At 50.6% G+C, this 27521-nt stretch overlaps 1 protein-coding gene across 4 annotated transcripts in view; it reads right to left on the reverse strand.

The window, feature by feature from the left end:
• ADAMTS14 (ADAM metallopeptidase with thrombospondin type 1 motif 14) overlaps nt 1-18334 on the reverse strand; it is a 30036-nt gene extending 11702 nt beyond the window's left edge. For 2 of the 4 annotated variants that reach the window (XM_039554281.1, XM_039554279.1), the window contains exons 1-6: nt 18203-18334; nt 17414-17820; nt 10886-11042; nt 10017-10213; nt 2965-3048; nt 1613-1760 (exon numbers count right to left, since the gene is read on the reverse strand). In XM_039554281.1, coding sequence (XP_039410215.1) covers nt 1613-1760; nt 2965-3048; nt 10017-10213; nt 10886-11042; nt 17414-17820; nt 18203-18275 — 1066 coding nt within the window. In that variant the 5' untranslated portion in view covers nt 18276-18334. Of the gene's footprint in view, nt 1-1603; nt 1761-2964; nt 3049-10016; nt 10214-10885; nt 11043-17413; nt 17821-18202 lie in introns of all 4 variants that reach the window. The other 2 variants (XM_039554280.1, XM_039554278.1) reach the window with 1 other exon arrangement.
• Between the last annotated feature and the right edge of the window lie 9187 nt (nt 18335-27521).

A 27521-nucleotide genomic window follows, 5' to 3' on the forward strand; every position in this document is an offset into this window, starting at 1 on the left:
GAGAAGTAACTACCTGGAAAATATTTAATTCTGATCACAAGCATCCTTCAGGCCAGGCCAGAAAACCCCCTGTGCCACCCACTGTGGGGGGACATGGAAACTCTTTGGCTGTTGACAAGACTTCTACAGCAGCAATTAATAATTTACGACACATCTGTCCACTGCTTTTCTTTTCAAAGGGTGGGGTTTATGTGGTGCCACACTCTGGTCCTTCATTCCACGCATCCCTGAGCTCAACAGGGGTGTCGGGGATCCGCAAGAACTTTGAGGAAAAGAGGCAAGAGGAAGCAGAGTGTTACTACTCCAGCAGCCCAACCAGCGGGAAGCTCCCAGTGGATGAGGAGCTCCTCGTGCCATGCAGCGCAGCCAGGCAAGGACACGGCAGCCATGGGGACCTCTGCAGAAAGGAAACATCCATCCCAGAGATGTGTGATGAGCAGAGAGCCAGATCCGCAGGGAAAACAGGAAGGAGCTGGAATGAGCACCCCTAGAGCAGGGCTACTCCATCGATCTCACAACTCCTTCCCACCAAGGGGCAGCCCAGGGAGTCTTCCCCTTCTGCCAAAAAAGGTCCTCTCACAAATGCCTTTGGACACAGTCACTTTGCCAGGAAGGGTCTAGAAAAACGAAACAAAACCTGGTATTTCACCCGTGTGACTCTGGACAAGGAGACCAGGGCAGGTCACCAGCTTGGCACAACCCAAAGTCTGCTATTTAGTGGCCACAGCATGTTCAGGAGGGTTTCCAGCTGCATATCTCCTGAGGTTCATCTCCTACTGAGGGAGATCCTTTTCAGGGAGGTAATCCAAGTCAGGACAGGTTTCCTTCTCCACCTTTCCTTCCTCCTGTGCACACCAGGAGGACTTGTGCTACAGATCAGGGTGACGTTACCACTCCGTTCATGGCATCAAATGGAGCCTCCTGATGGAAATCCAGATCTGGCCACCAGTGTGGAAAGGAGGAGACAGCAATTTGGAAGCAGCAGGCTCAGAACTGGAAGAAGTCACCTCTTGTGATAACACCACAGCACCTGTTTTCCTAATGGAGCCATGAAACACCAGTAGCTTTGCCTGAAAATTTTATTAGCAAGGCCTCCAACTTCTCAGACCATGCCAGCACAACCTCTGCACCAAGAGGGTGAGAGATCCCTACAGTAAAACTTCCCCTTTGGCCCACGGTTTATTGAATGCTCCCATGTCCAAGAAATAAATCCATACAAAAACAGGCTTTAAAGGTCCTCCAGAGGACAGAATAAATTGATTGTCCCCATGGGGCTTCCTGTGGTATTTAACCTTTTTTTAACCATATTTTTATATTTTTAAGGCATTTTGGGCCAAGGGCAGGACTGGTAAATAAAATTGAAGAGCAGGAGAATGAATGAATAAATAAATAAATAAATATATTTTATCCATCCAGGCTGATGCTCTGGATTAATTCTCTGTCTCTTTCTTCTTCATCATGTGAAGAAAAAAATACCAATTTTTATAACCTTTTTCTGGACCTCACTGGCCAAGAAACAGACTGTGCTTGCAAGAAATCCTCTCCCCTTGCTGGCTTTTTCCCCCAGCAAACTGCACATACCTGATCGAGACAAATACAGTACCTTGCATACCTGCAGGCCCAAAATCTTGCCTGGTGAGAAAGACGGCGTGGTCGTGGTACTCGGCATGCTCCGGGTCGGAGCGCTGCTGCGAGTGCGCCCAGCGGCACACCTGCTCCAAGCTCCGGGATGGATTCCCCCGCTCGATCAGGCTGACTGACTGCAGAAAGAATGGAAAACTCACTGCTGGGAGGAAAAGGAAGAGATGCCGCCCTTCCCCTGGAAGCCAAAGAGGTTTTATCCCAAGCGGGAGACAAGAAGCTGCAGGAGGACTCGCTTGGGAAGCATTAGATCTAAACAGCGGTGAGCTGAGATCCGCCCCGGATTCAAACACCTGCTCGTTATTTCCTACATCGTCCCCTGAACCTGAGAAGTGATGTAGCTGGACAAAGCAGCTGCCTCCAGAGCCGGCTTTGGGGATGATAAATCACCCCTAACAGAGCCCGGCAGTTCCCATCCCGCTGTATCACCACAGCTCCAAATTCCTTCCCCCCCATAGATCATCCTCCAGCCCAGAGCTCAAATGTCACTGGGAGGAAGCCAGACAGGTTGTTGGCTTTCTCAGGTGGAGATGATGTTCCTGGTCCCATAGAAGCCTCCAAAAATGGGCCAGCCTCCGTCCTCATCCATGCTCCTCAGAACCATCCCTGGATCTCCAAGATGTGTTGTGTTTCTGCCAGCCACGCATACTCTATAATAAGGAAGTTTTTTTCCAAGACCTAACTGGTCATATTTGTGGATCACACACACACACAGACATCACCGTGTTGAGTCATTAACACCCTTGCTAGAACACTTCCTGTGGGACAGGGGCTTGCCCCAAAAAAGTACAGAAAATCACACTTTTTTAAAGAAAAATCTGGCTGCTGTGCTCAAACAAGCCTTAAAAAGTAAGTGCAGCCTGAGAAACCACATGAAAACGTCTCAGGAAACCTTCCCACGCTTTTCCTGGCCATGCCCAAGCCACACGAGAGCTACAGGACAGCCAGGGAGCCAAGTCAAGGAGATCCTGACCACGGCTTCTCCGCACTGATATCCAGCTCCTCTCAGTGGGGGAAGCCACCTTTATCCCATCATTTACACAGCTCTGAGGAAGCCTCTGCGGCTTTTCCCACATCCTAGAGCAAGCAGATAACAGTGGATCACAGCCACCCACCACCTCCCTGAGAGCCTCATAGGCCAGGGGACTATCCAGGCCCTCAGCTCCCAAAAACCTGGCTAAGGAGGGTTCAAATTCACCCCTGCTCAGCACAGTTGTCATTTGGGCTCTGACAATTGCCACGTTTTCCCAAACCAGGGCTTACCTAAGTGCTAAATAAATATTAGAGCATCTCCTGCTCGCCACATCCGAGCGCTGGATTTACCTGACGATATCCCACCATGATCATCCTGACCAGTACAATGTTGATGTGAACGCCCAGGGACTCGTCGTGATAAATTTCATCCACCTGAAGAAGGGAGGGAAATCCAACAGGAAAGAAGTTAAGGCCATCCCAGCTCTCAAGTCCCTCCTGTCCTCCACGCTCCCGCGTTCCGCACCCTTCCCGGCTTTCCAAGACCAGATGCAAAGATCTCATCCCCCTCCTCCCACCTGCAGTGTGGGAGGTTTTTTTCCCCATTTTCCCATGTGTAAAAAGCACAAAGGCAAAAAGCCAATCTGGAATAAGTCAAAATTTCCCCAGGAATGGCTCAGATGGTCAATGACACCACCCATTTCCATCAAGGGCTGAGTTTCCTCCACCACATTTCTCAATGAGCCATTGCCCCTTTGGAGTATGAATCCCTCAGAGGGGTGGAAATCCTTCAGACTCCAGTATCCAAAGGAAAAATGGCTTTTTGATAGAAACCTTTGCCTCTCCCCAAAGCCAGGGCTTTCCTCGGTCACATCAGTGAGTCAAACTTGACCTACGGCTTCAGGAATCCCGGGAGAAGCCAACACAATGAAGAGAACAGGGAGGGCTCATGAGTCAATGAGACTCGTAACGCCGTCGGCTACTAAAAATGACCTTGCAGAGGAAATAAATGGCTATAACCTTTTCCTTCTGCGTTTCCAGGATGAATAAACAAATTCTACTCCTAAATGCTACCATGAGAAAAGGACATCTAGATGGGAAAGGTCTCCGAGTGCCGAGCACGGTGACACCCGGCCGTGGAGAGAGGCATGGAGTGGGCAATCACAAAGCCATGTAAGATCCTGCACCTTCTGCAAAGCATGTGGGAAAACACAGCCTCGGGAAGAAAAAAAACCCTGGTTTTTGAGAATGGGACTTTCTTTTTCCCAAAAAGCCTTCCAAATTAACAGTTCCACAAATGGGGGTTCACTGCAGAAGTCGAGGAGACCAAATTAAGACCATTTTTAATATTGGCTAGAATTCATGTTCTAATTAAAACATACATTTTCAGCTTTGTCCGAGGGGGGGAATAATTTGCCTCAGCTCTGTCATAGCTTTCCAGACTAGATGAAGGTTATAAAGTCAGATTTATGGATCTTTTCTACTTTTTCCTCCACTCCTTTGAGTTTTTTTAATCTTTTATCAAGGGCTGGGTGACAACTATCCTTCTATTGCTGCCCAAATCCAAGTCAGACATTCCCCGGTGTGTTTTACAAGGCCCCCAATTTCCAGCCTGGGATTCCATTTGAAATACCCACTCAGGCCAGTTTTAAGCCCAAAAACCCAGTGTTAACCTTCTCCCCATGACAACCAATACTCCCATGGGGTGCCTCTGAGCCATGCAGAGAGCTAATGCAGATCCCAAGCGTTGAATGCAGCAAAATTGACTATAAAAAATTCAATCAATAAACTGACAGTCCATCCCCCCTAATGCATCCCTTTGGATACAGAAGCTGTGAGAGCCGTGGGGTATTTTATTCATCAGTGTGGAAAGATAATGCTGGTCAACCCACCCACAGCTCATCCCTGCTTCCCGTGGTTGGGATGCTCCTTCACCCTCCCCCTTTTGTAAGAATAATGAGAATATGATGGATTTTTTTCTGATCCCAACCCTATGTTTTTGGAGATGTGCACAGAAGGGTGGAAGGTCATGCAGCGTTGCAGCTGCAAACATTACTCAGACCTACAGACCCACTCAAGTGTGAAGGATCCAGCCCAGCAAGGAGATGCAACTCCCCAGGGACATCAGGCTCAGCCCTGGGTTTTAGGATATTGGAGGCTTTGGCATCCCAGAGAAACCCCACATCATAATGTTGGTAATGACAGGGTGGGAAAGTGGGGAGAGAAGGAGAAATTAAAACTGTGCTTGAAGAGATGCAGAGATGGACCTGGGGGATGGTTTAGGGAACAAGGCAGGAAACACAACCATTGCCTTCACTTTCCCAAATCTTCATGCATTTTCCTTCACCCCAGCACTTGCCAGGAGCTGGAGCTTCAAACTGACAGAGGGTAGGGTTAGATGGGATATTGGGAAGGAACTGAGGCAAGTGAGGCTGGTGAGGCCCAGGCACAGAGAAGCTGTGGCTGTCCCATCCCTGGAAGTGTCCAAGGCCAGGTTGGAAAGGTGTCCCTGCCCATGGCAGGGCATTGGAATGGGATGAGCTTTCATGTCCCTTCCAACCCATTCCATGATTTTAGGATTCTGTGGTCATCCACCAGTGCTCTGCTGCTTGCTGCCTGCTCCTGAGGACCCCTCAATCCATCAGGATGAGCCACTTTCCTGCCTTAGGGACCTCTCTAGCAGCCACGACCTGACCTTGCTGTGACTGGGAGCATCAAGAGGAGCAGCACAGACCCCTCCCTTCCCAGCTGCATGGGACGTTTTGGCAGGATGCTCAGCAGATCCCACTGTATTATTCCAAGATGGTATTTAATTCCATAAAGCTTCCTTATAAAGCAGTGCTAAATCCCACTCTCCTCCAGCTCGCAGGGATCAGGTACCCCCTCTCTCCAGCCTCTGAAACCAAGAGTTAACCTAAACCCCAGCCCCTGTTTAGTCCAGGGTTTAGGCAGGGATCTGCACCTAACTGATACCAGCTCAGCAGCGGCCGTTAGGGTTAATTCAGAAAGCAGATGTGGAACCAGACTGCCCAAGGCTACAGACTTCCCTTCACAGCCAGATATAAATAATTGATTGAGGGGGGAAAAAAAAAAAATCATATCAAAAGGGCTCGGTGCTGGTGGCTGCAAGGGCTGCTGCCCTGCAGGCCCCAAGTTTTGGGGCAGGGGGGGAACATCAGCAGGGCCAGCTTCCCCCAAGTGCTCCAGTGCCTGTGGAAGAAGTGGGGATGGAGCTGGAGGGACTGAGCATCACCTTGGAAATGGAAATTCACCTGGAGAGCAGTTTGCAGGGTTGGCACAACTCCCCCTGCCCTCTGCAGAGGCCATTAAGCAAATCAGTGTCTTCAGAGAAATCCCTTCCCCCAAAGATACCTGTTCAGCAAAAGGCTACAGTAAAGGGGCCCACATCCCTGAAGCCATGGGATAAAGATCTTCTTATCCCTCTTATCCATGCTCAGCCTGTTTCACACTCTCACCTAGCAGGAAACGCTCTCCTCTTTCATGTAAAATGGAGTTTTTCCACCTATAAACAGCCCAGCCTTTAAGGCTCGTGGTGAGTTAAGGGCAAACCAGCAGGAACTACCACCCCACAGGACTCCCTGCAGCCCTGCAACACTGAGGAGATGGTGGCAATGCTTTACAGTGAAAGGAACATTAAAACCTGGGAGCAGGGAAGGCTGCCTCGCTAAATCCCTGCAAACCTCTGGCCAGCCCCGAGTCTGCAGCCCCAGACGTGAGATCCCGACAGCAAAACCGCACTGGCAACGAGGTCTAGACCTCGCCGTTCTTCAGGGAAGGAAAACAAAGGGAGAGACACGAGAAGAATTTGCCAAACCAGCAGAATAGCTGACATTTCAAAACGCCGGGATCGCTTACTCGGAACAGCCAAGTCATCTTTAAACTCCTTTCTTTTATTCCCTCGCTTGGTTTTCCTGCTGGTGGATTCACCCTGAGCCTCTTTGCTGGGGCTGGGGGGTTAGGAAGGGAGGGAAAAGTCCCCCTTACCACATTTTTGGGCTTGCATCCCCTGTAGGGATGCATACTGTCACCTCTGTGACCCACGTTTTCTGTGGGGTGGAACAGAGGAAGGGGAGATTTGTCAGGAGGGCAAGACTAGATTTTGTCAGAGCTCTCTACAAAACAAGGCATGTTGTCCCAAAAATCCAGCAACGAACACGTAAGCCTATACAGAGGGTAGAGAAAAGTACATGGACACATGAGAGACATCAGAGGTATTTTTGTTGTTACCAGTTAGCAAGGAAGTGGCGCATAAACCCCTCACCTAAAAAAAAAAAAGCATACACAGGTTAAAATTAAAGCTGAAGGTTTAATTTTTGTTCCCAAACCTTCTCTTCTGTGGGGTCTCAGTAGCACTCTGTTGCTCTGCCCTTGGGAACAATAATTTCAGCTGGAGCCAGGCAAGTCCCAGCCTGGAGAGGGCTCTGACTCATGGGGTTTCCCTAGTAACCCAAAACAATGGGAAAACACCAAGTACCTTTGCATCCTTAACTAAATCATAGGCAATATCTGACAAAATCCCAGGAAACCAGTTAAGACCAGGACCAGGTTTAACACAGACATAGCTTGGCTTCTCCCCTGCAAGTGGAGCCATCCCCAGACTTGAAAGGATCGCGGATGAGCAGTGGGAAGCCTGGAGGAGAAGACCAAGAAGCCCAACTCCCTGAATGCAAGAGGCTGAAAAGCAGAGCAAAGCACTAAATATTTCCTCTCCTCTTCCTTTTCCAGGGTGCTGGATCCCCTCCTGGTTCCCAGCCCTTGCTCTCAGCAGTCACCATGACTGGGGGATCCTAATTTTCCTTCCATAACATCACAATCCCTGCCACAGACAGCAAGCAAGAGAGGGGAATGGTTTTCCACAGGCACCACATCACCAAACACTCATCCCAAGAGCCCAACAGACTGGTTTTGGTTAGGCGGACGCAGCCACGCTCAGCTCGGAGCAGAGATACGCTCAGTGGCTGATGGCAAAGGGGGAGTTGTGCCTTTCCCACTCACTCCAGCCTGACCCCAAATTCCTGTGCAGCACCCCAGCCAAGAAGCGAAGGGCAGGCTAGGAATGCAGGCTGGGAGCTAGCAGGGAAGCTCCTGCCTGCAGGGAAGCTCGTAGGTGCACAAAAGGAGCAGTCATCCTCATGTCAGCTTCCCGGGATGGACACAGAGCCCTTCACTGAAAAGCATCCACATTTCTGGCAATGAAATAAGGGTTGTGGGGTTTGCTTCTTTAAAAAAAGAAAATCTCCGTGACAAATCGTTTATCACCAAGCTTCAGCTGACACAGAGTTCCTAATAAATGGTTTTGTGTCTTGGGAAGAGCCCTGGGACCCTACCTACAGCAGCGCTGGGAAGGGATACGTGTCCCACTGCCCCCTCGGCACTCAGTGGAGGCCTCAGAAAAAGCCAGGAAAGTTTATCATCAACTTCCAAGCTCGCTGCCCCCTTTCCTTGGGATATATCTTGATAGGAGAGCTCCTAGTCAGGAAAACTTCCTCAGTTGTGTCCCTGACATACTCCAGCCCAGCTCGATAAGTCCTTTCCTCGTTAGAGGGCTGGCCAAGCCTCTTCTCCTTCTTCCCTTTGCCTCCAGCTAATGGGATTAATGTTCAGCTGTGTGGTCCCAGCAGGCTCCTCCCCGCCAGCCCCCCGGCATCCTCCCCTCTCCCTCCCTCTGCCACCCAGGCCAGAAAGCAGGACTCTCCTTTTTCTGCTGAATCGGGTGTTTTAAGGCAATCTGAGCCGGTAAGGAAATGAGGCGGCGCCAAGGGAAGAGGAGGCGGACGGAGGTCACGACAAAGCTGGCAAGAAAATGCACTAAAAACCAGAAAGAAAGAAGGGGAAGGGGGTGGGGGGAGAATATACAGAAGGAAATAATACTTGCGGGGAAGTATTTGTTGCCTGCATTATCCTGGGGTTTTCTCCGCGCCCCCTCACCCCCCCCAATTAAAGTCTCCAGCGCCACCTTTAATTGAATAGGCGGCGGGTCCTCCCTTCTCCCAGCGCAGCATCCCGCGCATTCACTCCTTGAAAAGTCCTGCCCGCGGGGTAGGAACCATGAAATGCGCCTGAAAACCGACCTTTTGATTAGAGCTGACAATCCCCGGGCGCTCAAAATGTCCATCCCACCCCAACCCCCCTCCCCGGGATCGGAAAGGAAAAATGACATCATCTCCAACCCCCGTAACGTGGGAAAAGCCCGAGGGCAGAGCAGGGAACCCTGTGGCTTCCCCCTGGCAGGAGGATTTCATAAGCCAAGAGGAGAAACTTTCAGAGAGTGAATTTAAGTGATGCCGGGAGCATCCAACCACAAGCATCGGATAACGTTCCAGAGAATAAAACATCGTGATGAAGGCGTTTGCTTCTTCAACATTTTCCCTGTTTGGGACCAGCCACTTTACTCGTCCTTCACCCCATCATCCTCTAATCCCACAAATCCTTCCCCCACTTCGTAGCCAGCCATATGGCAGAAATAATTGCCAAACCAACAACCAACCACCCAAAAGCATCTTTATAACTTGGTTATTCCAGAGCTGCTTGAGCCTTTCGAATATTTTCCATCACTGTGTAAAAGAGCACTTAAAGGAAAATAAATAAATAGAGGCGAGGATAAAGCATGGAAAACAAAACGAAACTGGGAGAGACAAAGAGACGCTTGAGCGCAGACCATATTTGCAGACATTCAGGTGCTGGAGGAGCAAACCTCCCTCAAGATGACTGGTGGATGAATAAATATTGGTCCTTCCATGTCTCTCAGGACTTGGAGAATACGGATGTTTTTATCTTAAAAAGGAATGAAAAGGGGTATAGGGAACCAGCACAGGCTGCCCCATGTCTCTGAATGAGGAGATGTGGAGGAACTGTAAAGCTGCTCTAAACTCCTTTTCAAACATGTCCTGAATGGTTATCCAGGTGCACAGGTTTCCAAAAAGCTTCTGAAAAGCTATAAAAATATTTCCTCTACCAACAAATAGTATTCAGAATAAATCATGAACATCATCACTGCAAAACAAATTACAAATATCCTCCTTTCTAACTAAGTAAGCAACAACCATTCTCTTTTCTAGCATTTGATGAGACTTCAGTGACAAGGAGGAAATGGTCTCAGCCAGGAGAAACTTTTGGACTCAGGTGACGGACAGTGACAGGGCCAACACACCAGACCCTGTCATTGGCAAGGGGAAGGTGATGGAGATGAACATCAAAGGGCTCTGCTTTCCATCCCTCCAATTCCCGCAGCTGTTAAACGCCAGAGCCAGCTGTGTGAAGGCACAGCCCGCCCTTCCCCCTCCCAAACCCATTTCTTTTCCCAGGATAACAGATTTGCAGCATCAGAAGAGCACTAAACCCAGGGAAGGGTGGGACCCACATCCCTCACAGCCGAGCCTTACTATGTTCATGAGGGTGAGGACGTAGTTCTGGACGTGCTCCTTCCCGTGGAAGCGCACGACCGAGTCATCCACGGCCAGCAGGACCTCGATGTTGTAGTCATCCTTCCTGGCGTGGCGCCGCTTGCGCTCCGCGTCCCCCAACCGCTCCGTCATCTGCTCCAGGGAATTTGGGAGCTCACCCAGCTGCACACCGGGCACTGGGCAGGAAAAGAAAGAGCCTTTGAGGTGACCTGACACCACAGTGACACTCCACAAAAGCAGAAATTCAGGAGGGAAAATAGGTAAGAGATTTAACTCTAATAGGATATTGAGCTCCGGCTGGCTGCTGGTCCAGCTCACTCTGTGGTGGGGAAATGGCTCTGAATTGTGAAGACCAGCACTAAAAGACACATTAATGATTGGACTTGAGAACCTTAAAGGTTTTTTTCCAACCTAAACGATTCTATGATCTGTTAAAAAGTCAAATCCATGCCACATTTCATAGAATCATCACAGAATCACAGAGTGGTATGGGCTGGAGGGGACCTTAAAGCTCATCCTGTTCCACCCCCTGCCATGGGCAGGAACACCTTCTACTATCCTAGGTTGCTCCAAGCCCCATCCAACCTGGCCTTGGACACTTCCAGGGACGGAGCAGCCACAACTTCCAGTGCCTCACCACTCTCCTTTCACAACACAGAGGTGATCAAAACAAGTCTGCAGCACCTCCAGCCCAGCATCTCCTTTCCTTCTTCTCGACTTCAGGCAGTTAAACCCAGCCTAAAGCCACAAGGTGAGATGTACGAGGGCTCATGGAAGGAGAAATCCTCTCCCTATGTGAAATATTCATTACCAATTGCTGGGAAAGACTGGATTCCAGCAGCACCTACCTTCGGGATGGAGGTCGTGGCGCGGCTCAGCACCATCCTGCCGGATGGCTGAGCGCCGATAGACCACATGGGCCCTCCCGTGCTCCTCCGTGTCCTGCTGGCCCCTCTCCAGGGGCTCGATGAAAAACTCATTGCTGTCTGTCCGAATCAGGCCAGCCTGGACTCCACAAAGAAACAAGGAAAAGGGGGGGGGAAAGGTGTGGTTTTATATGAGTGCAGGGGAACATACACACTCAATAGTTAGAGACTGATGCAGAGCACACACAAAGGGGAAAGGCATCCCAAATCATCTTGATCCTACTCCATGACACCGGGATGGTTCTGTTACCACGTTCATCCATGACAACCCTTAATTTCTCCTGTAGATGGGAAGAAAAAAAAAAAAAAAAAGGAAGGAAAAGCCAACCAACAAAAAAACCACCTGGCTGCAATTCAAGTTGTGTCTTTATATGGCTACAAAACTCCGTTCTGTTTCATCCATGAGTTGTGCCAGACCCTGAACTCAGGGATATGAGGCTGAAGGGGCTCCCAAGACACTCCTAAGTCTCCCTGAACCCACCCCATTCCATTCCTATGGTGCCAGTTAGGATATCTGCTGTTTCACTGACACTACGAGCTGCAACAAGAAGGAAAGAGAAACCATTCCCTCTGCCCCATGAAGCGCTTGGGAATTAACACAGGGGAATCCTGTCAGAGCAGAAGCTGGAAAGCATTACAGCTCCACCTCCCAAACACAGGAAAGATGAATGACAGGGCAAAGATCGCTGGAAATGTTGTCCTGGCTACCGACCTGCTCCTAATTAACACCAAGCTCCCATCAAATCCCCCTTACATCAGCCTGAGCGCTCACACCCTGCAGTGCCGGCCGGCTCAGACCTCGGGCAAGGAAAAGGATCACCAGGATTTGGCTTCCATCCCATGGGCAGCCCCCCCAGCTCGGCATTTTTCCCAGCTCCCTCCATGGCGCACGCGTGCGTTCCTTCCTCCGGCGCTGCCCGCTGTTGAAGAGCTGCCTGGAAAGCGCCGGCAGAACACATGGATCTGTTCCTGGAGCAAAGCCTTTGGCAGCATGTACCCACCGAAGCCCTCATAAGGGTGTTGGGGTGCTGGAACGGTTTTCATCAAATCAAATAAAATAAAAGTAAAATATATACAGAGATGTATTTTGGACAGAGGCTGGGGCTCTTCCAGACCTGCCTGGCTCTTTGGGTCCCCTTCACATTCACGTCCCATTGGATTCATCAGGCAATGGCCGACCTGGCTCTGTTGGATTCCACCAAATTTCCTGCTCCACTTGGGTTTTATTAACTGCTCAACTCTGCTGCAAAGCAGGGTTTTGGCTGGTTTTGTTTTACCTCCTTCCTGAGGAATCCAAGTCCTTGCCTGACACATGTATCCCAGGTCCTTCCCACAGGAGACATCCAGGTCAAACCAGGGCAGCCAGGGATTGTCACCCCACCCTCAGCCAAGGAGATGGAGAGCACAGCCAGGTTTAACCAGGAGTCTGGGGCATCAGGCAGGGTGGTGGTGATGAGGCAGAGAACAAGCCAAGGAGTCAAACCACAAGTCAGGTTCAGTAATGGCTGGGCAAGGCCATGACGATGGGGCAGGGCACAGAATCATGGAAGCCTTTAGGCTGCAAAAGCCCTCCAGGATCATCAAGTCCAACCATTAACCCAGCACTGCCAAGGCCACCACTAAATCACGTCCCCAAGTGCCACATTTATACATCTTTTCAATCCCTCCAGGGACGGGGAACACAAGCCTGCGCCAGGGCTTGACAACCCTTTCCATGAAGAAGTTCTCCTAATTTCCAGTTCCAAGCCATCGCTCTTTCTTATACAATAAGAGAAGGAGCAGAAGCAGCCCCTGCCCCAGGAGGAGCTCTGCTGGGACACCACTACCCCCTCCCAGCCCTGCCACGGGGCGTTTCAGCCGGGACCAGGCACCCCAAAGCCGGTTTATGGGTTTAGGGTGAAAGCCAGGACTTGCTGAGTCAGGCGGCCGGAGGAAAGCCGTGCCGCCGCACTGGGGCAAGGCTGGATTAAAATGTGAAAGAGCCTGGTCCCAAGCTGCAGCCCAATTGGGTTTGAGCTGCTCTACAGCTCGTGACTAATTATATCTGGCTCAAGGAATAAAGCAGCCCAGACTTTCTCCCAAAGGTGGGATGCAACGCGCCGCTGACTCCGGGGTTGACCGACAGCAAAGGCGATAACGCATGGATTTGTGTGCCCATCTGATCAGAGCAGCCCAAGAAATGAAACAGAAGCTGCAGCACCTGTGAACCCTGATGTTCACAAAAATAAATTAAAAAACCAAAACAACCCAGAAAACACCATTGCAAGAGGCACGCACCGACCTGCTTGCTCTTAAAGAGGAGCGGCTCGGGTTGTGTTTCAGCATTTTGGGAGGGTTGTAACAGCAGAGAGGCAGAAGGAAAAGGTCAGATGGCACCCAAAAAGTCCCACTCAGCTTTTCTTGGGCTTTTTCCAAGACTCCAATCCCATCCTCAGTGATCGATTAGTCATGTGCTTCCCACCGTTGATTTTAATTTGGTTGAATAATACCAAATCGCATTAAATCGATTGGTGGGACAATCATCGCTGCTCTTTCCAACATGAGATGCTGTCTGCAGCTCTCAATGAAGGTAATCTCAAACTAGAAAATGGCCCTTTAAAGACAGTGGCACTGGAAAGAGGGAAAACTCACTCCTGCCAGCTCACAGAGGGTGAAATCTCTTCTCCAGCTCTCCTGTGTCTCCCCAGGCTAAGGGAGAGATGAACTCCAGCCTCACTAAGGGGGACCCCCCAGGACCCGGGTAAGAAACTCCTCCTCCACCACTGGGTAAAAAACTCCAACTCCCACAGGAATTCAGGAAATTCTGACACTTCAACAGAGCTGAGATGTGGAAAAATTAATAAAGCTGCTGCCCTCGGCCAGGGAAGCTAACAGGAGGGGGAAATACAGCTGCGTGCATAGTGCGTATTTTTCCTACAAGATTCACACTTAATTTGGACAAAAAGTCCTAGAAAACCAGGCAGTGTGAACACAGGCACCATGGATAACAGTGCTCCCCTTCCATCCAGAGGGCATCAGGCATGGCCTAGAGCTGCTCCATCACTATTTTGGTGCCTCTCTGCAGCACAGGCTCTGCAGCCCACCAAACACAACACTTCGCTTTCCTCGCCTCCTTCTCCCTGCTCTTCGTGCCCAGGCAAGAGGTTTTTGGGGTGGCTACAGACCAGGCTTTGCCAGGTGACCTGAGCCAGGCCTCAAATGTAGCTCCTGGTGGAGTGAGGACATGGACACATGCTCAGTGCTAATTAATTAATTAATTAATTGGGTTTTCAGCCCAAACAGGGCCTGTTTTACATCTCACTGCCAAAACTTGGGATTATCACCTGGGAGAAAAGCCCTCATACCCATGTAACACCCAAACCAGCTGAATCCAGTGGGATCTATGTGACCAAATGGACATTTCACACCCTTTTTCTCCCCAAAATTAACCCTACAGCTCAGGAACTGCAAGGAAAACCCTGGATGACCAAGTCACACTTTTTTCAGTGGGGCATCATTTTGGAGGGCTGTTTCTCCCTCTGTTTCCTATTAATTACTGTTTCTGAGGGCTTTTGTGCTCTGCTTATCTGCTGCCACCCATCTGAAGCAAGCCAGGGCCACGGGGATGGAAAACGCTGGCTCTACAGTTTGCAGGGCTACGGCAAATCACCCCAGGGAAAAGTCGGGCCCACAGATATGGTGTCTGTGGATGATAATCCTTCACCCATCCCTGCAACCAGCAAAGCAGGAAGGAAGCAAGGTCGACCACATGCTGCTAAAGCCGGCGAGGAAAAATCTGGGATGCCTCCACTGCAGCGAGACGTGTCCGCCAGCGGAGATTTCTGCCTAATGCTACTTTACCAGTCAGGAATTTGGTGGCTTAGATCAGCTTTGAAATTATGCTATGGGCGACAGCATCTTCCCTCCCTGGTACGAGACACCCTTGCAAAAAAATGAAAGGCCGGATTCTCACGCGTGGATGCCCGCAGCGAATGACAGCCGTGGAAGGTGCCATGAGTCTGGCATCTGGGAAAGGGATCGGCTCACTTACATGGCTAAATATGGATTTCGGAAAGACTTTGTGTGGATTCTCTTTTTCAAGAGCTGGGTTGGGTTTTTTTTCTTCCAGCCCCCACCCCCTTCTCGTTATTTATAATCTCAGTCTCCGTTTATACACAGCCTAATCTCTTTGTGTACACAGCCCTCATCCGCAGCATCCCGGAGCGCTTCCTCTGACCAGGAACTGGTGGCCAAGAGCGGCCCTGTGCCTCCCACGCGCACTATACCGGGATGAAAAAGCCACAGTCCCCTTCCAAAGCTCGTGGACAACTTCCAGCAGAAGTCCACAGGAATTCCAGGGCCCTTGCTTATGGAAGAGTTTCCTCCAGCCCATTAGCAACATTCCTGACCAAGTACATCCCTCCCAGATGCTCTGTTGCTTCTCCGATGGGTCATTAACATCATCCTCCCCTCCATCCACACCTAGAACCAGGTTTTGGTTACGTTCCTTGCTCCATGTCCTAAATCAAGCTCTTTTCACTGCTTTTTGGGAACCCTCTTGATCTCCCCACTCCTCCAAAGCAGGTGGGTCCTGAGCAGATAGAAGCTGTCAGACTCACTTAAGCCAGAGCACCATACAGCCAGAAAACCCATGGAAAAGAGAAACCAACTGTGACGTTGGATGTATCACAAAATCCACTCTACTGTGGAAGGAGGCAGAGCACCTGCTTGTCCCCTCAGCCTCATGTCCTTCACCAGACCACGTGAAATTCCTGGCTGAAGCCAGGATATTGGCTTGTTGGCCACCAAGCAATAAAGTTATTGCAGGAAACAGAAAAAAAACCAACAAATCCTTATCATGAGGGAAAAGCCACTTCTTCCTTTACATGGGCTTAAGAGAGTGGGCTTGGGGTACCATGGGTAGCAGGATATGGCTGCATAAATCCACATGGAAAAGCATCCTGTGGTACCAGCTACATCCTAACCCAGCTGGAACACGGGCAAAAAGAATGACAACTGACAAGGTGTGCAAGGGGCTGGGATGGGAAAACTTGGGGCTAAAGCCTAGAAAAGCCTGGAAAGTTAAATTAAAGCCCGCTTGGGATTGACACTAACAATAGAGTGGGCTCTGGGCAAGAAAATTCCCCAAAACTGTGCCACAGTAGTACACGGATCAGCTGCTGATCGCTTCCAGCATCCCTTTGCTCATGATGCCAAAGGGAATGAGATCTGCAACAGAACCTGCACGATTCAAATCCAGGTCTCTGTTCCAAACTCAGCACTATTTGCTGGGTCCATAGGAAATGCCTTTAAAGCTTCCAAGCCTGCCCACATTCATCATCCCCAGTGCGATCCATGTCCCAGAGAAATGTCTGCAAGTTCACAGCCTCAGCCCATTCCCAAAAGGATGCTTCAAAAGGTGTGGATTATGTGCTAAAAAAATTTAATTCCTATATGTAGGCAAAATAGGTATTTCTAGCTTTGCTGCTCTATCATTTCTGCTTGTACAGTAACATCAGGCGCTGTATAAAAAGAAAGGAATGCCAAATTGTTTGTGCTGGTGGCCAAAATTGACTTAAGGAACTCCCAGAATAAAGCAACTAAAAAAGAAATATCTAAAAAAAATTTTTTTTAAGGCACAAAATAAGACATTTCTTCCAACCCAGCAGCAGCTTTAAGTGGTACCGGGAGAAAACAGCAAATGCTGGCACATAAACAAGATTTAAATGGCTCAAAGAAAATCTGAAGGGCAACAGGCCAAGGGTATTAAAAAATAAGCACTTCCCCAAGCGTATCAAAGGTAGGAAACCCACAGGCAGAGCAGATGCCGGGGATAAGGAGGTAACAGAGCCATTTAAAGGAATTAAAGCGCTGTGGCACCAAGTTACTGATGCTGAACTGTGCTCAGAAAGCCAAGAGCCTCTGAGCCCGCGAGTGATTAGAAAGAAAAACCCGATGTCCTCCTGCAAAAAGATGCTTGGTGGGAGCCAGACTGCAGCTTACAGTCAGCTTTTCAGGATTTCAGGAGGTGCTCAAGCTCACACAGCATCATTTAAGAGGTGGGAAACGCAGAGGAAAAGTTCCTGGAGCAGTCCCAAGGTAAAACATAGGCGGGCAAGGATGGAGCAGCACCACCATGAGCATGTGTCCCCATCCCAGAGGTTGGGCACGGCCCATGGATGTAACAGCATCCGGGCAGGAAGCAGTTCGGGCACAGGACTGGCAATTTTCCCAAGCCTTTTAAATAAATATTGGTGCACAGACCACACTGATGGAGTAGGTAGAACACCCTGTGCCACGTGGGGAGAAGGGACCTGCTGCAGTCAAGGGCTAAAGGGCAACATATGGCACAGACACCTAAAGCATCACTAAAAAAATCAGATTTCAGAACACCACGATTCACCTCTTAAGAGGAAACCACACCAAAACACGGGCACCACACACAAACCACCCCGCCAGCCTCCAGCTTACCAGCCCGTCGCAGTTGCTGATGGCCACGGCGGCTCCAGGCATCCCGGAGATGTCACCGGTGAATAGGCACCGCTGCTGGAGGGGTTCCCGGAAAAGGACCTCAAAATCCTCCTGCCACTCTGCCACGGCTCCCGGTGGCACCAGCCGGCGGTTGGGCCTCAGCCGGAGGTGCAGCTCCTTCCCAAAAACCGTGACGTTGAAGTAGAGCAAGCGGCGCTGGGGGGACTCATCCGGGGGGCTGCGGGGGACGCGGCGGCGGGCCGGGGCCGGGGCCGGGGGACAGGCGGGTTGGCCGAGCCCCGCCGCCGCGTCGCCGGACACCACGTGCGACAGGAAGCGACCCCGGCAGTCGGTGCTGAACGGGACGATCACACCATACTCGCTGAGTTTGCCGGACAGGAGGAGCTCTGCGGAGACAGCACCGAGGGAAAGGGCCGTGGGCACGGAGCATCCCGCTCAGGCGCCGGGATCGCGGTGGCCAACCCAGCCGGGGGAGCCTTTGGCGAACACCGCCGGAGCTCGATAAACCCGACAGCTGCTTTTCCGTCCCGACCCAGCTCTGCTTTGTAGTTTTAAGCGGGTGCGTCCAACGTAGCAGAAGGAACTCGGGCTGACGTCCCCTCGCACGCCAAGCACGCCAACTATTTCTCGCCCAGCCTCCATCTCCCCCAGTTCCCATTGAAACCTAACCCACCCACCAGTCTCTCCCTTCTCCCCATCCTCCGGGGTGCAGCCACCTGTCAACTCCCCCCCACCCCGGGCCCCCCGCCCGCGGGGCAGCGGCCGTACCTGGGGCGCTGCCGGCGGCCAGGCAGCCGTGCAGGGGGACGAGGCAGGAGAGCACCAGCCGCAGATAATCCATTTGGGGCCGGCGGCGGGATGCGGCGGGATGCGGGGCCGGCGGGATGCGGGATGCGGGGCGGGCGGCGCCCGGCGACCGCCTCCCCCCGCCGCCGCCGGGGCCGCCGGCGCTCCCGCCGCCGCTGCCGCCGCTTCTGCCGCCTCCCGGGCGGCGTGGGGCGGGCCGGGGGCCGGGTCTGGGCCAGGGGGTGGGAGGTCGGGCTGGTTTTAATCAAATTTTTTCGAATTTCTCAAAAATTTTTTAACATACTTTTTCTTATTAAACACGCGGGGGGACAAAAAAAGTTCTCGCGTTGCCTGTGGATCGTTCTTTTCTTGGAGGTTAAAAAAAAAAAAAAAAAAAAAAGCCTTTTCGGGCAGCCCTCCCTCCTTCCTTTCCTCCCTCCCACCATCCCGCCTCTCCATCCCTCCCCGCCCCGCGGACGCTCTGCTCCACCGCTGCCCGAACAAAGGCGAGACGTTCCCGGAGCCGGGGAGCCCCCCAGCTCTGCCCCTCTCCCCAAATCCCACCTCCCGGCCCCTCGCTGGAGCGGGACCCCGCTCGGAGACGCTCCATAGGGAGAGCCAAATTGTCGCCCAACTTAGAGCGCTGCCGCCGCGTGAGCTGGAGGTAAACATCCTGTTTGGAAACATCCAGGTGTGGAAACATCCCTAACAGAGAAATTGAAGATGCCCCATCCCTGGAAGTGTCCAAGGCCAGGTTGGAGGGGGTTTGGAGCAACCTGGGATAGTGGAAGGTGCCCGTGCCCATGGCAGGAGGTTGAAAAAAAAAATAGTTTTAAGGTCCCTTCCAACCCAAACCATTCCATGATTCCATTTAATTTTCCCTTCTTCCCTCTCCCCCTGTTTTTAGGTGGAAACAGATGGAAGGAGGTTCTGGCCTTGTTTCTGGATGCCAGCTTGCTGGCTCTCCAAGGAAAACCGACACCCCTTGGGTTTTCCAAAGGGCAGCACCAAAGCTCCGGAGGTGGGACTGCACAGTTCAATACGTGCTGTGCTTCCTCAGGCTCCTCCTCCTCACCACCCTGACAAGGGGCAAATAAATCAAGTACTCCCCTAAAAAACTCAACAGAATTCAACAAATCCAGCACTGTGGTAAAAGGGCTTCCCACATCATAGAATCGTGGAATGCTTTGGGTTGGAAAGCACTTTCAAGATCATCTCATTCCACCCCCTGCCATGGGCAGGGACACCTTCCACTATCTCAGGTTGCTCCAAGCCCCAATGTCCAACCTGGCCCGGGACACTTCCAGGGATGGGGCATCCATCACCACAGAGGAACATACTTCCTGGCACCGTTTGCATTTGCTGTGTCTGGCTATCTTTTCATTCTGGATAGGACTCCAAGGCCAGCTCCAGGGAGGGGGCCGTGTTGCAGCACCAGTAACACCAGTTGTGCTGGTTGTGCTTGGATTGTACTCCCCTGGGGCCCAGCGGCTGTTTGGGTTACACTGAGCAACCCAAAAGCTTTCCCAAGAGGTAATTCCTGCCTTGAGGAACTTGTCATCCAAGCTGCCACAGAGGCCAGGGCACGATGGAAAAGGCAAGGAGGGAAAACAGTGTGCCAGCCTGCAAGCTTCCCATCAGGAATTAGGATTCTGGTTTTGGATTTCCTTGGTAGGACCTCAGTTGGAGCTTTGTTCCCAACCCATCAAAACAGCAATGCCTGGAATGGTAGGAAAGGATCACCATTTGGGAAAAACCACCTTTGGAACACCCTGCTTACCTTCACTGCTGGTGTAGGAGGATGATGGGGCTGCTGGGTGCTGGAAGGAGGATCCAGACGTGGGGATGGAGAACCCCTTGGAGATGGTCCTGCTGCAGCCATTTCTGGTGAAGCATCACTCTGAGGTCGTGTTATCCAGAAGGAATACTGCCAGAGCATCGCTCCAGAGGAGGGTGGAGAGCCCTGCCTTCCAGCTGGGTGATTGGGTTGGGTTTTGGGGCAAAGAGGAGAAGCTGAGGTCTTGGTGATCAAAATCCAGTCCAAAATTCCCTGTAGGTAAAGGCACAGGATGACTCCAAAAGGAGAGATGAATACACTTATTTCAAGTAGAGAATTTCAAGCTGGAATAAAAACAGATTTTAATTCCCAATTTAAGTCTTCTCATGCTTCTGTTGCTTCGTGCAATCTATAATTAAAGAGGAGAAATGACCTGCGAGAAATTCTTTGCAAAAGAATTGGAAGAAAAATTTGTGCTCTGAGCGTTTTGGGTGATTTCGGAAGATATGCACCTGCTGAAACATCAAAGCTGGAACAAGTCCTTATTTTGACTGAATAGATTTATGATGAAACATGTAATAAAGGACACACTTTACTTACGAAGGACAGCTCCGCAAACCATTGTTTAATTACTGTTTTTCAGAGGCAAAAACTATTTCTTCATCCACAAAATCTGTGAACTCATCCAGTCCCTCTAGACATTTATGCCTCCCCTGATGTTACCAAATCTCTGGCTTTGGCAGCATAACTTTGGCTGAATGACAATGGCAATGAGCTGACACACAACTTGCCCCATTTATTACCTTCTAAAGATAATAATTAAATAGATTTGGGTACCTATGACATGCTGGATGTGGTGAAAAGACAACTTCCAAAGGGATCTCCTCGGGCTCCCAGATGACGAGATGTTCGTTTGTCACCCACACAGTGGCACCAGCCCTACCTGTTGGTCCCACCTGCCCGAAATATTAAATGATTAGTGTGGATTTTTGTGTTATCTCTGTCAATACACCATCATTTAAGTCAGAAAAATTTGTTCATTCCAGCCTTTTTCTTCTCAGTTCTTGTCACAGAGGATGAAGAGTGAAGCAGCAAGGCAACTTCCCCTTGTCCTTTCCCTCCTGTCCTTCCCCTTTGCTTTGGCCCCTCTATTCTCCTCTTTGTCTCCTGCCTTTGCCTTTCCCAGCCTTTAACTCTGTCCCACCCTTCTCCATGACTTTAGGCTTAACCTTTTCCTTTCCATTTTGGAGTCCAAAAGGTGCCTTTTCCTGTTTTTCCCCTCCTCGGGTGCTATTTTATCTCGTGTCCCCATTTCCTCCATGGATAATGCACCCTGGAATTCTTCATGATTCAAGGCTTCCCTCTTCAGCCTTGAGATTTACCAGTGACATGGGTCTGGGAACTTTCCCATTTATTAGGTGACCTCTAGGCCTGGGGAGGAGCAGTTTTGCTTCCCAGCTTCCAGAGAAGAAAGTTGACAACAGCTGCTGCTTTTAAAATGCCAAATCAGGCTCCTTTTCCTGCAGGAGGCTCCAGCCAGTATTCCCAAAGCCTGATTTTCACCTGGCAGTGCCAATTTCTGGCCATCCTGGAGCAATGCAGTGTCCAAGCCCTGCCCATCCCACCGGGTACTACTCGGAGCCAGAGCCCAGGTGACGTGTTCCAAATCCCCACACGGGATGGTCGCCCTCCACCAGCAGTAGATGCAGCTATTGGCCACTAAATACAATTAACCTTGAATTTGAGGACTGGAAAAACCTTCACAAAAGGCTGGAAGTATTCCTTACAAGAAAAAAAAAACCCAAACCCACTTAATTGGGTCTATTTTTGTGCCTTTATGGGCACTGGTTGTTTTGCTCAGCCTTGCAAACCTCCTGGAGGGGAGGGCACTAGGGCTAATAAAATCATAGCAATCTCCACCAATTACCTAAACTGGCTTTTCTGCCCATAATATCATGAGTTTGGGAGCCAGGAGTTCAGGATCTACCAGAGTAAGAAGCCAGGACTATATTTCCAGCCCTAGCTCGCAACATTTCTTCTTCCCAGAGGTTTAAACCTTCTGTTTGTTAATCCAAAAGGCTCTGAAACAGCCGCCCCTGCACTCAGGTTGCGCAACCACCTTCGGACCACGGGCTGATTTCTGGCAAGAAGTGGTCAAATTTGCAAAAAAAATTTAAAGAAGGAGAAGAAGGGGGGAAAAAAGTGTTTTCCAGCTGTTCGGGTTAGTCTGAGGTTTTAAAAACAGCTGGAAGAAGGAAGGAGAAGCACTGGGAGGGATGGATTAGCATCCTAGGCACAGATAAAATGGGCAGGGGGCACAGCCAGGGGTTTTACCTGACACTAATCCCCATCCAGGTGCAACGTATCCACGCCCAGAGCAGGGCAAAGCTTGGTTAGGGAAGCATCCCAAACCCACCGTGCGGGGACCCGGAGCCTCAGCAGGCTCCAATCCCACCCTGCTCTCCAAGGGGAGGGATGGGAGCAGAAGCACGGCGGGCTGTGGGTGAGCGAGCATGACCTCATCCCTCAGACACGCGGAGCTGCCCCGGGATTAGACCAGGAAACAGCAGCTGCTGAAGCACCGGGGCAGGAGGGGAGAGAAAACCCCCCTGAGCATCTTCCCCTCCTTCTCTACAGCAGCCCCTGGCCGAAAACCACCCCTTTTCCAGGATTTCAGCTCTTTCCGGGGGGATTTTTAGGAGCCCTGCCGGAAGACCACCAAGGAGAGTGACAAAGATGTTGAGCTCGTCCCGGAGAGGAGCAGGAGAAGCGCAAGCCCGGCTCTTGGAGGCAGGGAGGGAACTGACAGACACATCATCTGGTCTCCGGCTGCCCCGAGGCACGATCATTCCTGGCAGATCTCTCCCTAATCCCTACTTTAAGACCTCCAAAGATGGAGGGAGCCTCCACAAGCCCCCAGGAGGTTTTGTTTGTTTGTTTGTGGGGTGGTTTTTTGCCACGTCTTGCTGTTCTGATCCTGGAAAGTTTTTCCTCCTGGTTAATCTGTATATTTCTTGCAGCTGCTTAACACCAAGGAGGCTTTGTGTCGTTTACTTGGATTTTCCTGGCTTTCCTACAGCCCTTTCCCTCTATGCACAGATATCTGTTGTGTCTTCTGATATCCTCTGACCTCCCCCCTACTCAGGCTGGTGCTTTCCAAGCTTGTGGTACACCCAGAATAAAGTCCAATTAGCTGCCCTAATCCTCCAAAAAGGTCCCGGGATACAACTTAAAGGCTTCTGGGCTTTTCATTCAGATTTGTACAGGCAGAGCCGTGCCTTGCACATCCCTCAGGTCCCCTGGACACTTCTTGCACAAACTCAGAGCTGCAAGTCTGGCCTGGGGGAAATACAAGCCCTGATATATCCTGCCACCAAACTCTTCCTGCCAGCATCCCAAAGATTCTGGATGCTATCACAAAACCAAGTGACAATGGCAGTGTTCTTCCACGAGGCCCCAAACACACTGGAATCAGCACAATGTTTTAGGAGGGGGCTTTACTGGAGCTGGAAAATGAAGGGCTTTGTATGGATGTAGCATACAGTGCTGTGGACTTCTGGGAGGACCCAAGCTCTCAATGACTTTTTCCAGGACCTGAAAGAGAGAGCTGGGTGTGCAAAGCAGCTGATCCAGCCAGGGTGGGAAACCGCCTCTTCCTACCTTGTCCCCATCACCAGCTGCTCTGCATCCCACGTCTCCAAAGGCTGCCATCCTCTCTGCTTCCTCAGTGAGCCCAGCAACCCACAAGCTGAGACATGAGGCCATTCCCCTGCAGCCAAACCCCTGGAAGCAACGGGACAGTAAAGATGAGATCGAGTTACCGCAGGAGGCTGGGAATAACACAAAGATGACAGCAAGAAACCTCTGGAGAGCAACAAACTCCTGTATAGGCACATCATGGTGGGAACGGAGCTCGAATCTTACCAAGGCTCATCTCCTGGTGGCACCTAGGCAGTGTTTTTTGGGATCAGAGCCCTGTGTTCAGCCCAATCCAAACAGAAGCATCTTTCCCTCATCCCACCAAACTGCATCTCACTGCCCCTCTGAGCAGGGTTTCTCCTCAGCTACAGCTGCATCTGCAAATCCCTGCAAGATGTTTGCCTTGGCAACCTCGCTGGGAGGTTTTCTAGGGGCTGAGAGTCCCCCCTCATTCCCTTGCCCACCCAGGGGTGAGCAGACAAGCTCAGGAACCCAAACTGTAAAGCTGGAAAAGGGGCAAATGAGCCAGAAAGTGGAAGCTGACGCCGGTCCCGGCTGAGCAGCAAGTTAAGGGATGGTGAAACAAGGTCAGCGAGATTTATACCGACAGCCCTGGATGGCTTCCAGCCCCTACTGTCAGCGGCAGAGGCTTGGAAAGGAGGAGGGAAAAAGTTGCTCTCCTTCTAGGAACCGCGCCGCAGAGAGAGCTCCGCTGGCGGGGCCGGGTCCCGACGATGGGAAAGCAGAAAATAACCCCAAAAATCCTTGTTTTTCTAACTGCAACGCAAGATGCAGCACAGCTGCAGCAGACGTTGAACTCCAGGTCAGCAGCACCTTGGTGGGACTGAGGCAGTCGCCAGGGTGAGGAGCTCCTGCTGCCATGAATGGAAACCCATGGAATCCTCCTTCCCAAAACCACAGAGCCTTAAAGCTCCCTGATGGCTGTGGCATCCAAGAGAAACGTGTGCGGCCTATCCATGGGATCCAGGGGGGTGTTAAACCTCTCCTCACCAGAGCTAAGACCAAACCTAGGACAGGAATCCCACCACCATCACTTCAGCTCTGGGGCTTGGCACAGCCTGGCCACAGGCCTGGCTGGTGGGAGACATCCATCCCTGCCACCTTGGCATTCCCAGCCCTTCCCTTTCTCTTTTCCCTGCTGACACACAATACAAACTAGGTTAACCTTGCCCAGCATCTCCCCCAGATGAGCCTTTCCTTCTCCACACATTGACCACCTTATTAATTTTTTATCATCCTCCTGCTAAGATTAAGCTTGCTGCCACATAAACCCCAAATCCATTTTTGGGGTTTTTTTTAACCTCTTAAATCAAACTCCTGAGCATTTCCCAGTCCCCAGGGCCTCGCTCATCCCCTCAGCCTACGGATATTTTTCCACCATGACCCCCACCTGCCAGCGAGTGCTTTTGAGTGAATCTCATTGAGCCCCATCTCCTCTTTTAGCTCGAGCTGGGGAAAATTAATTTTTCATTTGCTTGGGGCCAGAAGCACCCTGAGGTGGTGGAGGGCTGGAAAACAGCTGCTTTTTTCCCCTTGCCCTGCAATATTCATGGAAGAAAAGTGAGAAATAGAGGGAGAAAGTCATTCCAAGTCTGGGGTCCGTGGTTCATACACATTTTGCTGCAAGAAAGGAGCCAAGCCCAATGCTTTGCATGATGTCCGTAGTTTTCGGAGCTTTGGAAAACCTCCCCTTGCTGCCACCCTCTACACAGGTTAGCATTTCCATTGCTCTTCTGGATTTAGCCAAAAATCCCCCTTTCTCTGCACCATCCCCTTTCAGCCCATGATTTATTCCTGCCTCTGCTCCCCACAACAACAGGGGGCTTGGCCATGCCCAGGGGTCCAGGGAGGGTGAAAACGGGGGGAAAGGAGAGTTTCTAGTGCTTGGAGGTCTGGTACTGTGCCTATATGGCTTTTATTTTTAGTTTTTCAAGCCCTGGCTCTGCAAAAGCATCTTAATTACTATTCTTCAGCTGTAAAATGAAACCCAGATGTGCTCCCCGTGCAGAGGTTTCGTCGGGGAGTTCTGCCGGAGGGGGACATCCCAGCAAGGGAAACATGGAAATTATTATTATTATTATTATTATTATTATTAATATCATTTTAAGAGCTCTCATGTCTAGAGCTATTCGTGGTGGCCCCGAGCCAGAACATGCCTCTTCCCTGCTGCTGTAAATAGAAATTCTATCACCCCCAGCCCTGAACACCCTTAATTTTCACCAAAATTAAAGGGAAAGACTCCTGACCTGGGCCTTGAAAAGCTGATGGCTGTGGGACTTGGATACAGTTGGCAGAGCTGCCACAGCTGGGCAGAAAAAGAAGGGGAAAAGGGGATTTTCAGGGAAAAACACAGCCCTGAAGCCCCTGATAGCTGCAGCGATTTGCCTGGGGCTGTGGCAGGTTTCCCCTTGCAGCTCCACGTGCCAGTGGAATATTGGCTCCTCGGCTCATTTTCCCTTTTGGATGGATAAAAAACATAAAGACACGTGAAGTTCAGCTTCCAAGGATTTCTACTCACCCGTAAGAGGAGGAGGAGGAATAAAATCCCTGGCTGAGGTCAGAGCAGCCCTGTTCCTTCTACCTCTGTGAATCCCAAAGAGGGGTCCCTTTGCCAGGGCCCCTGTCTGATGCAAAGATGCAGGAAAGGAGAATCTAGCCAAGACCAGCTGTATTTTTGCACTTTTTGGAGTAAAAAAAAAAATATAATCTCAAAGGAAAGGGGATCTCCCAGGCCAATTTATTCAGGGGGAGTTTCACAGAGAGATGGTGGGGTTGGGATAAAGTTTCTTGCCACCTTGTCATTCCCCACACAGCCAATTTATATAATTATTTATTATCTATATTATTATTCTCCCAGAAAAAAAGGCTTCTGGCAGAAAGCTTTGCTTTCTCTGGAAGGAGGTAGCCGATCCAAGAGTACACGTGGTGCAAAGCTCCCCCAAAACATTCCTCACACCAAAAAGCTCCATCCAAAGGCAAAAGCTGAGCAGTGAGAAAGCACCTCTGTACCCACGTCCTCGCAGGGGGAATGGATTTGGGGATGCCTCCACTTCCAAGGTAGATTTTGACCTTGAATTCCCCACATCTCGCGTCACAGGGGTTTTATTCTGTTCCAAAAAGCTTTCCCTCTATTTTTTGAAGAAGTATTTTATATTAAAATACGTTTTAATAGGGATTTAAAAGACAGATTTTGTCCCTGTATGAATAGCAAATACCATTCAGCCAATGGTTACAGGTTAACCATGCCTCAATTTATACATTTTTTTAATTACACCCTCAATCATGGCCTTTGCTATAAGACAAGAAGACAAGTGCAGCACATCTGCTGCAGAGAAAAACCTGGAAAGGACATACCAGCATACCCCAAAACCTCAGGGATGGGGAAGGCAAATAGAAGCGTTAATAATCCATTAATTAATTATCCATGTGAAATATAATCTCATTAGGCAGTAGCACAGCAACAAACAGCCCCATTGCCACATTACCCCCACACTGTAGCCAGAAAAAAAGGGGGAAAAGAAGTCATTAAACCACTATTTTATAAAAGACAATGGAGCCAGACTCCCAAACCGGCCAAAAAATCCTCGGACGATGACGCAGGGTATTTTGGTGTGGAAGAAGGAGCATCCCTCCTTTGCTCCATGCTTCTGAGCAGCGAGGGGGGAAACGCAAGTGGAAACTGGGGGAGGGAGGGGGAGGTTACAGGTGTCCCTGGTTTGGGTTTGAGCTCCCAGGGAGGGGGTCAGGGTAGGTCCCACCTGAGGACAATTTGTCCTCACTCCCCTTTGAGGCTGCGGGGTGGAG

Source organism: Corvus cornix, chromosome 6 (genome assembly GCF_000738735.6).
Source record: "Corvus cornix cornix isolate S_Up_H32 chromosome 6, ASM73873v5, whole genome shotgun sequence".
In the NCBI taxonomy this organism is placed as follows: domain Eukaryota; kingdom Metazoa; phylum Chordata; class Aves; order Passeriformes; family Corvidae; genus Corvus; species Corvus cornix.